At 50.0% G+C, this 17273-nt stretch overlaps 1 protein-coding gene across 1 annotated transcript; it reads left to right on the top strand.

Annotated features, from left to right (window-relative positions):
• The first annotated feature begins 2889 nt into the window (after positions 1-2889).
• LOC141472609 (membrane-anchored junction protein-like) lies at positions 2890-16534 on the top strand. Its single transcript, XM_074159757.1, has 10 exons — positions 2890-2990; positions 4646-4691; positions 5962-6037; positions 7277-7402; positions 8736-8767; positions 9585-9694; positions 11824-11878; positions 15046-15118; positions 15502-15646; positions 16489-16534. The coding sequence occupies exons 1-10, from the start codon at positions 2890-2892 to the stop codon at positions 16532-16534; spliced, it is 810 nt and encodes a 269-aa protein (XP_074015858.1).
• Positions 16535-17273: the final 739 nt, after the last annotated feature.

Here is a 17273-nt window from a genome sequence, read left to right as displayed (position 1 = left end):
GGAGCTGCTCTCCGGGAGAGCGCTCGGGCCCGGCCCCGCACCCGGTCCCGGGGGCACCCGCCGGCTCGGCCTGGGGATGCCCGAGGGCTGCGCCTCCGCCCGCTCCCGCGGGGACCCGCTCCCCGGCCTCTTGGCCCGACGCTTCTGCCCTCGGGCCCTGCCGCTGCCCCCCGCGGCCTCCGCCGAGCCAGGCCCACTCGCCCGCTGCCCGCAGCTTGGGGCCCTGCCCGCGGCCCCCGCCTGCACCCACCGGGACCCCCGGCCCCCTCCGCGCCCAGACCTGCCCCGCCGCTCCCCGGGCCTCCTCCCGCACGGGCTGCCCGGCTCCGCAGGGCTCGCACCTCAGTGGAGCCGAGCCGAGCCGAACCTAGCCGAGCGCAGCCGAACCCACCCGAGCCGAGCCGAACCCAGCCCACCGCGCGGTTCCTCCCGCCGCGGGCGATGGCGGGCGGGAAGCGGCTCCCGGGCACCGGGCGCTGCAGCTCCTCGTCCTGCTCCACGAGGGCAGGTGCTGGGTCGGGAGGTCTCCGAGCCCGCCCTCGTGCCAGTGGCGTCCCTGGCAAGGGCCTGTGGCCCAACACCGATGTGCTGGCGACCCCGGGAGCCGGGCCGGGGTTATGTGAGGGGTCCCGGGTGGCAGGCGTGGCTGGAACGGGCAGTGCCACCTCCCAGGGACGGGTGACGGCTGGCCGAGGAGAGAAGTACCCCCTGAGAGCTCTGCCTGTCCTCTGCACCTGCCGGAGCAGGTAGGTTCCACCCAGGAGAGAACGCGGTGCTGCTCCATCCTTCCCCGGCTTCTGCACCTCTTGCCCAGCCCCAGCGTCTCCTGCTCCTTTGGGATCCTCTGGCTCTGGAGGTGCCCCTTGGTGCCCAGCCAGCTCGTCTGGGACACCCGTTCCTGGGGCAGAGCACTTCTGGGGAGCAGTCAGTGCCAACAGCATCCCTGGCAAGGGCCTGAGGCCCAATGCTGATGGCAACCCTTCCCCATCCTGCTGGGGGGGTGAGGATGGGGCTGTGCTCGTGGCTGGGTGAGAGCACTGAGGGTCAGGGGGTGCTGTGCCCATGGCAGGTGCCATGCCTGCAGGGATGCCGTGCCTGTGGAGATGCTGTTCCCCTGGGATACCATGCCCATTGGGGCATCCGTGGAGCTGCTGTCCCTGTGGGGGACAGATTGTTACTCCAGAAGCTTAAGACCTTCTCAATCCCTGTAGCTTTAAATGAACATCATGTTTTGGGGTTGGTTTGGTTTGGTTTGGTGGTGTTTTTTTTTCCCGAAGAAGGATGTTTGAGTTCTATAGACCTTTCCTGAGAGGCAGGAGGAGTCCAGATGCCCCCGAGCAGCACCAAAGTGGTACCAGTGCTTGTCTGAGCTGAGTTCCCCAGGGCTGGCCGTCAGAAACCAGTGAGCACTGGGTCCCTCGTGGTTCAACAAGGAGCAGCTCTTCATTATAATGACGTTTACAGAGCAAAGGGACATTCTGTCCTGCCCTGAGGAGGCAGATCAGGGCCTGCTTGGGTTGTGTGTTTAGGTTTGTATTTTGTTAATCAGAAGCCTTTTATACCAAAGTCTGGTTTTGCGGTTGGCGCAAGAGAACTAATTGGGATTTTGTTTTTCCTACAGATGTCGTTGTCGGGCTTTCACGTATAAAAAGTAGCTTCTTTTTGATCACTGCTCGGCTGGGTCAGTGCTCGTCAGAGCTTTCCAGCTGTGTCTGCTTGAGAAGTACCCCACGGCTGCCAGAAAGGCTCCAGACAGCTACGGAACACGGTGTTTGCTCTTAAAGACCCCAGCTGAGACTAAGGCTGCTGCTGTTGCGTTTCTGTGACCCTCCCGGGAATCCCTGTGTGTATGTGTGTGTAGCGGGAGAATGAAAAAATCTCTGGGAGTCTTTGCGTGAAAGCTGCCTAAAGCAAGAAAAGGCAAACCTGACGTCAAAAATTTGGGAGAGAAAGGGATGAGCTACCGAGGGATGGTCATTAGGCACCAGAGCTAACGCTGACTTGAGAGGCCCGGGCAGAGTCCAGTCCCCTTTGACAGCAGTGGCAAGCCCTGCCACAAGGCAAAAGCCAACTCCTCTGGGGCTGTGGGCTCCTGCCGGACCCCCTGGGGCACTCCGAGCCCCCAACGACAGCTGCCTCTGAAGCGCAGCAGCGGCAGAGCCGCCGGTGGCCGCGGGGAGCCGGGGCGAAAGGAGCTCGGCCGGGCCCCGTCCGGCTCCCGTCGGCCGGGCTCGGCTCCAGCCTTCTCCCGGCCCGGCCCCGCCTGAGGTAAGGTCGGGCGGCGGGCGCGGCGGGGGCTTCCGGGGCCTCCCGGCGGTCGCCAGCGCCGGGGCTGCCCGGGGGCCTCGGGGCCGGCGGCGGGGCTGAGGAGGCGGCGGCATCTCCCCTCGGCGCCGGCCCCCGGGCTCTCCCTCCGCCCCGGGACTGCGGGGGCCGCAGGCGCTGGGGGGGCGGCGGGGCGAGGCGTTTCTCCGGGCTGTACCCGCGGGGGCTGCGGGGGACGCCACAGCCGGGTGGTCCCTGAGGGCCGGGGTCGGTCCTGGGCTGCCACACGGCCCTGCCGGGGCCTCGTCGACATCCCCCGGGGCGAGAGGCCTTGTCGGCCTCGAGGACGTTGGTGGGGACATCGCCGGAGCAGTGTGGCTGGAGGCGGGTGGCCGTCGGCTGGAAGTCTGTCCTCGAATCCTGCTCAAAACCGCTCTGCTTTATTGGAAATGACACCTGAATCCGCGATTTTCTGGCTGGTGGGAGGCCTGTTCTCCCTGCAGATGAGGAATCCCTGCTCACCATCCTTTCTTCTGGTAGGACAGCGTGAGATCTGGTGAAGGCTTTTAGTCGTTGACTTTTGACTCTCCTGCTCCCCTAGGCTACATCCAGGAAGGAGGAAAGATGTCACTGAAACCATTTACCTATCCCTTGCCTGAAACAAGGTTCCTTCATGCAGGCGGGCTTGTGTACAAATTTAAAATCCGGTACGGCAACTTCAGCAGGTAAGTGTGGGAAAGGCACAGTCAGCCTGGGTGCGATGGCTGCGTGTTGCAGTGAGTGAATACGAGACACAAAACTCAGGTTTGGGGGCTCCTCTGTCCTGCCTTCTTCCACTAACTATGAAAGCGGTCGCTTAAAAGTCGCTGCTGCACTCGCACAGGCTGAACGTTGGCCTGAGAGACTAATTTGAGCTGTATAAAATGCTCCTGTGTCACTGCCACGTCTGGGTTTTGTGCTTCAGTGGAACGAGAGGCTGTTTTTACTGATAGCGTTTTATGATTTTGTAAGTGTTTACTTGAGAAGCTCTAGAGCCTTTGTTACGGTTTAACCCCAGCCAACAGCTAAGCCCCACGTGGCCACTTGCTCAGCGTCCCGCAGTGGGGTGAGGGAGAGAATCAGAAGGGTGGAAGTAAGGATAAAGTGGGTTGAGATAAAGACAGTTTAATAAGTAAAGCAAAAGCCGTGTGCACAAACGAAATCGGGAAGTCCTTCGGTGCTTCCCATCAGCAGGCGGGTGTTTAATCTCCAGGAAAGCCGGGCTCCGTCACACCTAAGAGTTACTTGGGAAGACAAATGTCCACACTCCAGACCTAAAAGAAAATAACCCTCCCTCCTCCCCACCCCCTCACACTCCCCCCAACCGACGAGTCCCCGGCAGTCAGAGAGCAGGTCTGACACCCTTGGCGTGAGACCCTGGGTGGTGCCTTGCTTTCTTCCATTCTTTCCACCCTCGTCTCCTCATCGCCGTGGCAATGTCCCCTCCTGAATTGTGTTTCCCTGCTGATTGCTGAAGACTTCGTGACCACAGCCTAATTCTTGGGTGGGTGATGTCTGTCGTGCTGTGCTGTGTAATTCCTGTCATTGACTTGCTCTTTATCAAGCAAGGAGAGAGCCTTTCCGAAGAGGAAGGCAAGTTCTCGTCTCTGCTGGAGTTCTGGCTGGGGACCCTGAATGTGGAGGATGTGAGAATGGCTGCCTCCCAGGGCATATACCAGAGAATACTCGCATGCCATAATTCCTTACGCTCCACTGTATTTACTTATTTCCAAGTAACAGTTATGTGATTTGTTTGCTTTTTGATGGATTTGGATTTTCCTTAAGGCCTTCTCTCTCCCTCTGCCTTTTGTTGTTGGCCGATACCTTGCAGCAAACAAGTTGGAGAAGCCAGCTTACAAAAGACGTGCAGAGTTTGCTGCAGGCAATACACAGCTCCCAGCATCACAGGGCTTAGCTCCAGTGCTGTGAAGGCCCGTTCCTCGGCAGGTTTGCACCGTGGAGGGGATTAAGAGACGTGTCCTGCTGGTTCCTTCTTGTAGGCCCTTGAGTGGAATGGCATCGCCATAGGCTGGAAGACAGGTACTGGTTTGAGGGCACCTGGTCAACAACCCTGTCCTAAAGGTTACTGAGGATGGACTGAAAAGATCTGATCTCCCATACATTGTATCCTCACACAAAATATAAAGGGGCAGAAAACCAAAGAGAAACAGTCCTCGTGGAATAATGGATATCTTTTACAAGCAATAAATTGGGAGTTCATCTGTCTGCAAAGTATTTTCTCTGTGCAATGGGAATTGTAGGTGTTTAAACTCTTTACAAGGACTGTCGCTCCGTTGCTCTTTGACTGGGCTGGGATGAACTCTCTCTGTTTGTTTCACAGCGCTCCTGATCTCAACACCACCGACAGTGCTGTCCAGGAGCTAGAGGTAGGAGAGGGAGCAGGTCCCTGGGACCTTCTCTGAATGTTGAGCTAAGCAAGTCTTATGTTTGTTATGGGACTGAGGACATTTTGTCAAATGCAGCGTTTCAAGTGAGAGTAATGGGGAACTTCTCTGGAGAGTACGAGGGTGAAAAAAATGACATAAATGAAAAATGCCATCAACAGGCAGCATTAATGTAGAAAAGTAAGGTTTTTATTTGAAGTATTTCAAAGAAGCTACTGACTGTTAAAATTGGACCCATGGAGCTGCCTATTTGTCGAGCTGGTTGCACCCCGTTCCTTTCCGATTCCTGCTCAGGTTCATCCTGCAGCAGCACTTTCCCACGGTTCGGCTCTCAGCCCCAGACCTGGCCAGTGCTTTTAGCTTCTCAGGCCAGACGAGCTGTCACTCCCTCCTGTTGGTTCAGGAGCTGCGGTGCTGCTGGTGAGCGAGCCTGGCAGCAGCTCATCTACCGCTCGATTGCACATGCTTCCCTCCCAACTGAGGAGCCACTGGAACCAGTGGACGTGCTTTGAATGATGCCAGTACTTGGTGACCACTGATGAGCCCTGTTGGCGTCATCTTCTTCCTGAGACAGACGAAAGTCCCTGCCATTCCTGAGGAAATGAGACAAATATACTGCCTGCTTCAGAATGCTTCCTTACTTAATTTTAAGAAAAATCTTCAGCGTACAGTAATAGCATTATAAATATTATTGAAGAAAATGTGCTGACTTTAATTGATACAAAAAATTATAATTTAATTTTTTTTCTCTTTCACTTTTGAAAATATTGAAAGGTATTACTAGAAAAAGTTTCCCATTTGTAAAGCAGGAGTGAGTTGGGGCCGAATTGCAGTTCCCTTGTAACTGAATTGAGTCGATATGCAGAAAAAGAGGAATATGTTTATTTTCGAAGCAGGTCAATGCTACCTGTGTTTTGCTGGCAAAAAGGAGACTTCTTAAGTGTAAAACTTCTTAAATTTCAAAGCACACTTTCCCTCTTCATAGTGATGCTTCTGTGTTACTTCAAGATTAAGATACTAATTCACTTCAATGTCTGTGAGTCTGTGAGTGCAGCGCACTCTGGGTGATGGGAGGGAGTGCGGAGAAGAAGGGGAGGAGGAAAAGCAAAATATCTAGAACCTGCTCTTCCACGAGTCGTGCAAACTGTAAAGTAATTTTAAATTTTCCCCACGCCTTGAAACTGTACTTCACAGTCGAATTGTGGCTATATTGCTAATACTCTTCCTTTGTTTCTTTCTCTGGCCTCTCCAGGAAGCGATTCGAGTAATCCTTGGAAATCTTGATGACTTACATCCATTTTCTACAGACCACTTCACCATTTTCCCGTGTATCCTGTCTTTCCTACCTGTAAAAGAGAATTGCAAGACAAAGGGCGTTGCTTAATTCAACATTCGTGCCTGGTAGTGTGCAGATCTTTAGCTGGAGTGTGAAGCCTTTGCGCTTTGCAGTTTTACGTCAGCTGAAGATCCTCCTCAGGTGTTGCCTTCACTTGAGAACTGATGTGAAAAGAGAGTTTTGCAGTGTTTTGAGCTGAGTGCCTCTGTGTTCCGAATCAGATTTAGCCACAGAAAATGAACACGTGTATCTAAAGGGACAGGAATCCCACCTAATGTGATTGCAAGCAAAGCTCGTGCATTTCTTGAAAAGGCTGATAAAATGTCAAATGCTCTTTGCAGTCTCAGCAACGTTGGCCACAAGTCGAGAAGACGGCAGTAGTTTTCTCATAAGGTACGTTAGGATTAAATATCGTAGTTGCTGTAAAGGGTTCAAAAGAAGTTACTGTCATGAGGCTCTTGTTGAAGAGAAAAGTAAGTTGGTTGAATGAGACGCCTTTTCGGTCCTAAGGGGTGTCAATTTGGGAATCAGATCAGGCCCTTTGGTATCCCCTCCCGTGGTTCTGGGTGCCCAGGAGTAATGAACATCTGGGTGTTTCCTCCTCCAAGGCATTCCCTTCCAGTCCTGGAAGATGGCCCCATTGCCACACTTTATAAAAGCAGGCAAGAACGAGGTCATCCTCTTTCTCTGTCAGAAGGTGATGAGAGCAACTTACTCCTGTTCCTGCCAGGAAGAGAAGGTGGCCGAGAGCATCGTCAGACGGGAAGCACCAAAACAAATGTTGGGCTTGTTGGTTTGCTTCACTAAAGCTCAGCCAGTTTTGCCTGCGTGCTTGAGGAGAGTTTGATTCATGGACTTGTATTTCTAGAACTCGAAAATCCATCCCCGTGCTTGGCCAGCACTGGGCCCTGGTGAGAACTGCGAGCTCAGAGGCCTGGTGTGATGAGTTGTCCTGCAGCCTGTGTGTCAGGCTCCTTGCTGGGGCATAACTCTTAGTTACTCACAAGCTGTGGGTGAGTGGGAGCTCTGGGAGAGGGTCACCGGGATGAGTGTTTCTTGTAATGTGTCACTAGTGGTTTTTCATACGGTTCTTACTGATGGATTGTATGTGCTGCCTTACACGCACATGCCAGGTGGTGTGACTTGTGAAGCCTTACCAGAAGACATCGTCAGGGCGCCTGCTCCTTTGAAACGTTAGTGCTGTGTTCTTAAGCCTTAGCATCGTTCTCAGATTGGAGTAAATGGGAGAGGGTATCGAAGATGAGATTCAAACATGAGAATGTCCATCTTGTGCCTTATCCCTACATTTGCACTATGTACCTGGAACTCAACTCATTCCAGCAGAACGTATCTTGTGGTAAGTCACTATGGTTATGTTTGGATAATTTCTGGAAACATCTGTCATCTGTGTCTTGCTTTTCCCTTTCCTTTCATCTACCGTGTCTTTGAGTTGGAGGGAGCAAACCTGCGTGCAGCGTGGCTGTGCTGTGGATTTGAGATAGAGCAGAACAGCGTGTTCTCTTTTGTCCTGTATTGCCCTTCTAAAATTTCCTGAACCTCTCTGCCTTTTCTACCCCTGCTGACTCTTCAGCTAGTATTTTTATGAAGCTGTGCCCAGCAGCTCCCAGCCTTTGTTCTGTAATGCCAGTAGCTGGGCTGGAGCCAGTACGTGTGTATGGGCTGCATGTTTTTCTTCCTTGTGCTTGACCACGTTTGTTGACATTGAACTTCACGCTCTTTGTTTCTGTTGTCCTAAAGAAAGAATGCATTTTTTTTTCTAAATAATGATAGTCATAATGGTAATAATGATTAGCAAATGTTGTCGCCTCACTAGTGTCTCGTTTTCCAGGTTTTCGGTGAATTCCCTGAGCAGCCTCAGGCCCCAGCTGAGACCTCTGTGGGACACCACATTTAACCTCCTCTGTTGTGAAAACCGAGTGTTATTCTTACTGTTTCCTGTTCTGATTATTGGTCCCTGTGAAAAGCTGCTGGTTTTTCTTGTGACTGCTTAGTGCAGATATTGTGGTCTCCTTTATAAAATGGAGAAGCGGTCATTCCTTGGTCTCACCCATTTGCTCGCGTGTAGCAGCCCCTGTCAAAGATACCATCTTTGGATGTAAAAATTCCTAAAGGTGGAGAATTCAGTCACTTCCCTGTACACCTTGCTCCAGTATTGAATCGCACTCTGCAACGGTTGTACATTTCTGTTCTAAAATTATGCACAGCATAATGTGCTATTACTTTCAGGCACTGGTGTTTCTAGTTTCTGTTGGCAGGGATTTTCCTTCAGGAAGATACGTATGGATGCCATGCACCAGAGGTTGGCTGGCCAATATTCTGGGGAGTCCATGCTCAGGCTGTCCTTGTGTCTTCCCTCTGGTGCCTAAAATACAGTGATGCCAACAGTTCTTCATTCCTTCTTCTCTTCTGAAGACTCCTTTAATTCTTCAAGAAAAGCAACTGTCCCCATCCCATTGACATGGGGTATTCCCAGCCAGGAATTCTAATTGTGAAAGAGCTGCGTTTGCGGTTTTTCAGTGTCAATATATCATATGCAAGTCCAGCATGGTTTCTGAGGAGTTTATCTTGTTTGCCAAAAGTGAGGTGCAATGCAAAAATGTACTTTTAAGTTGGTTAAAGAAAGTCCAGTCACCAAATATTCACCAAATTTTATAATACTTCTGTTACAGGTAAAGAAGTAAACAAGGGCAGTGATGAACTTGTAAGTTTTTTATGTGTTTTTTGTTTGGGTTTTTTTGGTGTTTTTTTTTTTTTTTTTTTTAAAGTTATATTCTAAATAGTGTGGAGAAGCAGAATAGAGATCCAGGCAATGCTCTAGTTCTCCTTTTTCTGGGTGTCAGTCAGGCATTGTGAGGTGGCACTGAATTCTCACCTGTAACCATCCAAGCTGGGAGAAATCATCCTGTTGGTTCCATCAGCCTTTGAATGAAGTCCTGCCTGAGGAGCCGAGGGCCCTGGTGGCTGCAGTGGAATGTGTTTTCTACAACTCTGAGCCGAGCTGTCAAATGGTTTCTTCACTGTGAGAGTCTGTAGGAGGAGGTCAATATGGCTGAATCATTAAGTAGTTTCCTTGGTGCTGTGTCGTAAACAACAAAGTTAAGCTTCTTTGGAAAGTTTTTGTTTAATGAGAGCTCCGGGTAGGTTTGTTTTTGATCCGAGTGTCTAAAAATGGAGTGAATTAGTGAATATGTCCTGTGCAAATTCCCCAAAAGAAACTCCTGCTCTCTCTGCTAGCATTACATTCCTGCTAATGGCATTCCTCGGCCCTCCTCTGAAGGTGGAGCAAACAGTGTGTTCTGGCAAGCAGTATTTCTTGTTGAGAACTGTTGAGCATAATTCTCTGGATGGCCTCAGTGCTCATCTTCTGTTTGAATAAGGCAGAAGCGTTTTTTTGGTCTTTATTGTATAAACATGAACAATTTTGCAAAATAGGAATGTATATTAACTCTGGATTTTTTTTTTAAACTAGAAAAGTCAAAATCAAATGTTATCAATACCAAGTTTGCAATGTTTTGAAGGTCAAGAGAAGCAATGAAGCATCAGAAAGTCCTGCAGTGGAAGAAAAGGTGAAGAGGAGAAGAGTGGAAGTCGGAGCAGAGACCTCATGCCCGCGGTTGGGTACGGACAGGTCAGTTGGCTACAAAATAGACTTCTAGGGCACATACCAGAATTTTTAATGTCTCTTGTACCTTCCTCCGGTTTCATGCCTGGGTGATCCCTTTTGTCTTCCTTCTCTTCCATAGGTGACAGGACCTAAGCAGCATTGCCCGTGTTTGGAGAAAGTTGTCCCGTGCTTTCAGGCTCCTGTGCCGTTAACTAGGGGTCTCCCTATTGATCTCCTTTGTGTTCACGTTCTCTGTAGAATCACAGTGGGGTGAGACCTCAGCAGGGTGACAAAGCAGGGCACTGGCTCACGCACCTGAGCTGGGGGTGGGAGGGAAGAACTGGGAGCAGTTTTCCAGCTGAAGGCCAGTCTGTTCCTCTGGGTCGGCTGGTGAATGCTGCCTCACCGCTTGAGGCTGAGGTCCCTCTCTGGGCATTTCACAGAATCACTGTGGTAGGATGGGACCTTTGAGATCATTGAGTCCAACCCCTCCTGCTTGATGGGGAGGGGTTGCACACAGAGCACGTTGCCCAGGATGTGTCCCTTCAGGTGGACTCCAAGGGTGGAGATGCCACAATTTCTGTAGGCCGTTTCTGGTTGCCGTTCTTGACCACAGTTGCAGTCAGAAAGTTGTTTCTTGTGTTCAGATTTCATTTCATGTTTTGCAATTTGTGCCCTTTGCCTCTTGTCCTGCCAGAAGGCGCTGTTGAAGAGAGCCTGTCTCCTTCTTCTTTCTTCCCTCCCATCTGGTATATGTTGATGAGATCCCCTCTGAGCCTTCTCCAGGCTGAACAATCCCAGCTCTTCCAACGTCTCCACATATGAAAAGCGCTCCTGTCCCTTCATCATCTTTGTTGCCCGTTGCTGGGCTCACCCCACTGAGTACCCGTCTTGTCCTGGGGAGCCCTGTCTGGACGGAGCCCACAGAGGGGAAGGAGCCTGAGCAGAGGGGAAGGATCACCTCCCTCGAGCTGCTGGCGAAACTCTTCCTAATGCACCCCAGGGGCTTGTTGGCCGCCCTCAGCACGAGGGCGCAATGCCGGCTCATGCTGGCTGACTTCAGGCTGAGTTCTCGATCACCTTCCAGAGGCAGGCCCATCGTTAGTTATAGTGTAGCTGGAGTGTAGCTTTAAAAAAAGACAATTTGTGTCTGTACTTGACATCCACAGGTATCTGGCAGAGAGTCCCAGATCCGGTGGTGTGATCGGATGATCACCTTCCCCCTTCCATGGCGATGGACAGACCATGTCAAATCATCTCCTTTGGTGCCTTAGATTCTTCCCACTCCCCAAGTGTATTTCATGCAGAGATTAGAACGGGAGAAGCCTGAAGCCTTTTTCTGCTCATATAAATGTAGTCCTTAATTTCCGTCTCTCCCATCAGTTTCTAGTCACAATAAAACTTGTGGAAATGGGTGAAGAATGAGACCAGGATCCAGAATGCTTTCTAATCTGTTTTTGCCAAGACATGGGTTGTAGATGCCTAAAATATAAGGCCATAAAAGGCTCTTTCATGATCCAGTTTGGCAGTCATCACCTCTTGATCTTTTTTTCTGTTTGGACAAGCTGTTTTGCTCACAGTTCCTCACGGGGCATTTGGATTCGTGTTTTCTTGGGGTACTATTGAGAGCTGAGCTCTCCAAATCTCCAGGTGTCCCTCCCCAGTGACACCGATCAGGACAATTGTGTGTGCAAATCAGGGTTGGTTTTCCCCACGTGGGTCACTTTGTACCTCTCTGTACAGAGTTTCCTCTGCCATGTTATTGCTCCGTGACCGAGTCTTGTAAGATCTTTCTGTGGTTCTTTGTGCCCTGCCCTTCTCTTTGTGTCAGTAACCTTATAGGATTTGCAGCTTTCTCAGTTTGCTGCCCATCCCCCTTTCCAGGTCATGTAATGCTTTTTTTCTCCTCTTTAACTGCTTATTGGTTTTACTAGAAAAGCAGAAAGCCTGATACTGGAATGAGTGCCTATTTTTGTTTTTGAAATGAGACTTTAAAGCATGAGAACAAATATAGATTAAGAGTATCTATGTTGTTGGCTAGAGGTACTAAAACCCTGATTTCTAATAAAATACTCGGAGTAGCCATTTACGAGATTGCTTCCTTTTTGTGACTTCTTGTAAACTCAGTTCTTCCTTCTTTGACCTCTTTTTAGAACCGGAACCGACTGTGTTCACCATATGAGTAAAGCAAAGCATGGATGTGAAATGGTAAGCTACAGAATATTCAGAAAGAGATAACAGTATCTGTTTAGTCCTAAATTCTTAAAGCGGCAAGGATAAAAATGCCTTCATGTAGGTTTTTTCTCCTTATCACCTGCATCGCCTGCATGGAGGCATTTGTGATTCCTGACTTAGCCAAGGGATGAATTTTCCTGGGAGACGACACGAGCTTTTCTGACTGTTGAGCTCTGAGCTGTAGGGGTGAGCTCAGACTCCTGGAGATGAACCCGAAGGATGCCCTGCCTTGTCTTCAAGACTCCAGTCCTCTTTTCCCTCCCATGCCCATTTGTGCAGAACTCCCTGGAGGGCCAACGGTGGCTGCTGACACCTTGGCATTGGCTCCAGTGTGAGTATTTGCCACTCCCCACCAGTGTCCTTTCTTGGTGCTGATGGCCTTGCAGCATCTCCCTCTTCTTGAAACAGCCTCTTCTCACTGTGGCATCGGAAGGCAGATTTACAACAGGATTGTTCCAGAGGGATTGTCACTTGCTTTCTAAACCCATTGTTCTCCAGAGACCTTGTCAGGAGGGAAAGATTCTTTCTCTTTTAGCTCACAGCTAAAGGCTGCTCTGACAGAGCTGCTGTTGGGCACAGCCTTTGGGAAACGGGGTCTTCACTGACACCCCTGTTCTCCTGCTCCTGGCTGTTGCCCATCCTCCCAAATGTCCCAGTGTGTTTCATCCGTTTTCTGGACACTGATGCCCATTCTAATTTAGTTCAAATCCCTGCCACAGTCTCACCTTCCTGGCCTTTTTCCTGCTCCAGCTCTTCAGAGAGAGGATTTTACGAGAAGGCAAACTCATTCCTCTTGGGTTTGTCCACAAAGGAAGTTTCCTGGTGGTATATAAGGAACAACTTCTTCTCCCCCTGTTCCTTGGGAGGTGAACAGTTGCATCAAATACCTGGGTTTCTGCGTGTTTCTGCATGATGACGTACTGCCCCCATTTCAGGAACCTTCTGGACCTCTCCACAACTGGCTGAGCCTTTACGCAAATGCCATGTGTGGGCTTGCTTGAAATCTCAGGTGGCCAAGCCATACTGCCTGCTTGCTCCTGGAGATCTGGTTCCAAAGGTCCAACCGCAGCATAATTGATCTGCAGGGATTCACTGCAGATACAATGGCCTGCGATTTCAGGTGCTACTAGTTGCATGGTTACCTTCAGCCTGCCCAGATAAACTCCTGTATTGAAACGGCCCTCACTTTGTTGTAAGCCCAAAACTTCCTTTCAGAAGAGGGTTTTTTATCGGGTTTGTTGGATTTTCAAGAGAGGAAGGAGACTGCCTGGTAACTCCTCAGGAGCATTCAGTACAGAAGAACTTCTCTCAAACGAGTAGGCTTCTTTGTCTCTAAAACCTGTATCCCTTTTTTCCCCCCTCAGCTTACCTTTGCAGGATTAGTGGCAGGTCTCTACGCGTGCCCTTTCTGGCTTCTTTCCTCAGGTGCCCCAAATGCACTTTTGGTGGGATAAGGGTCATCCTCTGAAAGATGCTTTTTGATATTCCACTTTGCTGTAGCCACTGTCTCCAGAATGCCTCTGCTCCTTGGACAGTGCCTGAGTTTCCCAAACATTAGAGTCGTTGAAAGCTGGAGCTCTAGGTGAGCGTGTTGGACGCTGAGAAACAATGTGGCAGGTGGCAGACTTCACCGATACCTCATATTGTGCTAACTAATGTGGGAGGACATCCTGAGCTCTTTCCAGGTAAACTATGGAACTATGAAGAATGACTCGTCAGCTCAGCAAATACCAATTAAGGTGAGAAGAACCTTCTCCAGAACAGATGCTTGTGCCACCTTGACTTGTACCTGAAATTTGCACTAGTCAGGGCACTGTTACGCTGAGAGGGATGTCCAGACACAAACTGTTGTGTTTATGAATACCAGAGCAGGTATCACGAGTGCCACCTGAAGTCATGGGCAGATGACCCTTCCCTTACATGCGTTTTTTTTGGGAGATTAGAGCCAGGTGCTTCTGTGACATGCTTTCCATTTGGTGTGCTTTCCATTTGCTTTCTTTTAGTTTTCAGGATCAGAAGAAAGATTATGTTTAGGAAAAACCATATGCACAGCTCCTGTGCTTCCTCAGGATTCTTCTGATCATTCCTCTAGGGCTCTTGTTCACTTTATCAGCAGCGTATGACTTTGGATCCAGATCCGCCTGGTGTTTTAGAAGGCATCTCAAAAAGGGAAGGGTCTCGTTAAACATGAAGGAAATCTGTCTACTTAGTACCCATAGGACTGACATTACAACGTGGTCACTCAATCCAGAAGGAGGAGCGTGGAAGTGCCGCAGTCACACGGCTGTTAAGTAGATTGCGTTTTCAGCTCCATCCAAACACCTTCTCGGCCTGTGATCTGGACAGCAGGTTGTCTGGTCAGGATGAGCGGTGTGGAGCCTACACAGCTTCCCACTTACCGAGGGCACCAGGAGCGGCCAAAGAAAGAGAAAAGAGAACTGAGAGACGCTCAGACTGTCACTGCAGATAATTTTCCTAACTTAGTTAATGCTCTGAGACTAAACTGCAAAGATCTCGGGCCATCTACAGTCCGGAATTTTGCGTGAACCTGAGCTTAGTGTAAGAGAAACACCATCAGGGAGTGGATCAGTTCTTCTCTTATCTTCTCTCTATGACAAAGTTGGTTTATTCTCTCTCAAAGCTTACACGCCGATTTTGTTGTTTGTGGTCCTTTGTATTGCTGATAGCGTTCCTCATGGGTATCCCTGGCTCACCTCTTGCTTCTGGCACTTTTCACTTTTGTCCCTTCCCACTTACTCCATTTCCTGTGCCCGTGCCTTAGCAGGCCTGATGTTTAGGGGCCTGTATTGCCCAGTGGCTGTCATTTCCCGCAGCACCTCTGTGTGTTTTGTTAAAATCTCTGTCTATGGCATAGCTGCTGCTGTTCTTTCACTATCTGCTATGTTAAAGTCTACTCAATGAATTGCAGCTTTATTTTGGGCTTGGGAATGTCCTGAGGAGGGCGAGGTAGAAATCGATTGGTGAAGAAAGTCCTCCTAGTAGCGGGAAAAGAAATGAAAATCACAGAACAAGAGAGTAGACCTTGCCTTTTAGTTCTTAAAGCAAGCAAACAAGGAAAAATCTCCTGCGCAACAGAATTTTACACGGTGTGACGGTTCTTGGTTTCCTTTTCCTTTCAGAATTCCTCCAAAGAAAAGGAGCATGAGTTTAGTCCAGCATCCCTTAGCGTGGGCTGTAAGCAAGAGAGTTTCTGTAAGTAAGGAATTCCTGTCTCGTTCCATTCAAATTGGTCCTATCGCCTCCAAAGCTGTAAGGATGACGTCGGTGTTAGTTTTCCTTTTAAAATTGTGTTTGGTATTTTCCAGCATGTGAGATTAGGCATTAGAACCACCGTAAAGTGGTAGGTCAGCAATGACTTTGGCTGAGACTCTTTTCCGCGTAACACGTTCTCGCCCACGGAGCGAGGCTGAGATGGGAGCCCACCTCCAAACCAGTCTGCGTGGGGATGGCGGTAACACCTCCCAGGGTCATGGCCCTCGGAGCCTGGCCCCCCCTCTCAGCATCGAGGTCTGCCGTCGGTACGCAGGGAGTGTGGAGAGAGCCAGCTTGTGGTTTTGTTCTTCTGTTCCTTATAGGGGGTCCTGGGGAATCTGACCTTGAACAGAAACCAGCAACCGCCCAGGCTGAGGGTGCAACGCAGCTACTGCAGCGAAGGGACCCAACGGTGAGCAAAGGAAGCACAGAGTCCGAAGGAAGAGGTGTCTCAAAGTTCTGGAGAAGGTACTGACCCTGCAGCTTTGAGCAGATGCAGGCATGGCTGTGTGTGAGCCTGTGTGGGAGCCTGTGTCTGGTTCTGGCAGTTCAGGTGATTCTACATGAGCTTGAAAAACGGCCACCTCTTTTCTGTGGTTAAACCAAAGTCTCCCAGGGCAAAGGAACCTTCAGGGATGTCCTGTGGTAAGGGGCAACGTTCCCAATAAATGCTCCTCTTGTGAATTGCCTTTGGGAAAAAACCTCCCCACGGGAGGGTTCCTGATCCCAGTCCCAGCCCCCATCCAGTGGGGCTTTTATCAGCTGAGGAGTGTCACCTCTGGCCCCATTTCTAAAGGGCTTCAACGCTCCCCTTCTAACGGGGCCTTCCCGGGATGGACCTTCAGTCCTGTCCAGGTAAGCAGGACCTTTATTTGGCAACTCAGCAACTGTGGCCTTGGTAACCTTGACTGCCAAAGACACCCTTCGAAACTCTAATTAAAGTAGCTGTGCAGAGCGTTGCTCGGCGCTGCTGCCCGAAGGAGTGCTCTGAAGCTGTGGAGCTGTACCCGCAGGAGCGTTCTGTTCCCTGTGCAGCACACGTTGAACATCAGCAGTGACTGTTGGTTTGACTGTCGGTTTGAGTTAGTTTTGGAAGAATTAAAACTCCTTGTTAATCATAATGTGCGCCAGTGCCTTTAACGAGACCGTCGTGGCACAAGTTATTCTTTATATTTCCTCTATTTTTTCAGTCTTCCTCTGTATTACTTTGCACTGGGGTTGTGTCTTTCTGGTGGACATAAATGAGCGTGTTATTACAACTCTCAGAGAAACATTTGAAGTATAATGTGCTCTTTCTGTTGTTTCCCCAGCATGATCTGTTCGCCACTACAGCACCTTTTTGGTGGAAAGAACTGACCTGGAAGTACTGATTGTTGTGGAAAGGTAACCTGGTAGCACGGATGTCGGGTGGTATTGTTTCTTGTGTAATTCAGCTTTTCACATTGCTTGTCTCAGCTGTTCAGTGCTTCAAATGAAATTCTACTTTGTGTACATTTTCACATTAATGTACTGAAGACATTGGGTTAGAATGTCTTTTTCTTCAAAACCTAGAGTTTTTGCAAAAAGAGCAACAAGCTTTGAGATCTTGATCCTTGAGTGTCATAAATTGGGAATGTTACATTTAGAAATCATTATATGAGATTCTAATAAAACAAGCATCAACTTGGAACTGCGTGTTGTTTTAATCATAGAATCATAGACTCACAGAAGGGTTTGGGTTGGAAGGGACCCTAAAGACCACCCAGTGCCACCCCCTGCCCTGGGCAGGGACACTTCCCACCAGACCAGGTTGCTCAAAGCCACATCCAACCTGGCCTTGAACCCCTCCAGGGATGGGGCAGCCACAGCTTCTCTGGGCAGCCTGGGCCAGGCTCTCACCACCCTCACAGCAAAGAATTTCTTCCCCAGATCTCATCTCAATCTCCCCTCTTTCAGTGTCAAACCCTTCCCCCTCCTCCTATGGCTCCCCTCCCTGACCAAAAGTCCCTCCCCAGCTTTCCTGGAGCCCCTTGAGGGACTGGAAGGGGCTCTTCAGGTCTCCCCGGAGCCTTCTCTTCTCCAGGCTGAACCCCCCCAACTCTCTCAGCCTGTCCTC

Source organism: Numenius arquata, chromosome 16 (assembly GCF_964106895.1).
Source record: "Numenius arquata chromosome 16, bNumArq3.hap1.1, whole genome shotgun sequence".
NCBI lineage: Eukaryota > Metazoa > Chordata > Aves > Charadriiformes > Scolopacidae > Numenius > Numenius arquata.
The sequence above is the reverse complement of the archived record's forward strand: the minus strand, read 5'-3'. Positions and strand labels throughout refer to the sequence as shown.

Bases quoted from the DNA above. Each gene is read 5' to 3' on its own strand.
- LOC141472609 (XM_074159757.1), top strand. From the start codon at position 2,890: ATGTCACTGAAACCATTTACCTATCCCTTGCCTGAAACAAGGTTCCTT. The intron at 15,119-15,501 runs GTAAGTAAGGAA...TGTTCCTTATAG, and splicing joins CTGTAAGCAAGAGAGTTTCT to GGGGTCCTGGGGAATCTGAC. The intron at 15,647-16,488 runs GTACTGACCCTG...TTGTTTCCCCAG, and splicing joins GTCTCAAAGTTCTGGAGAAG to CATGATCTGTTCGCCACTAC.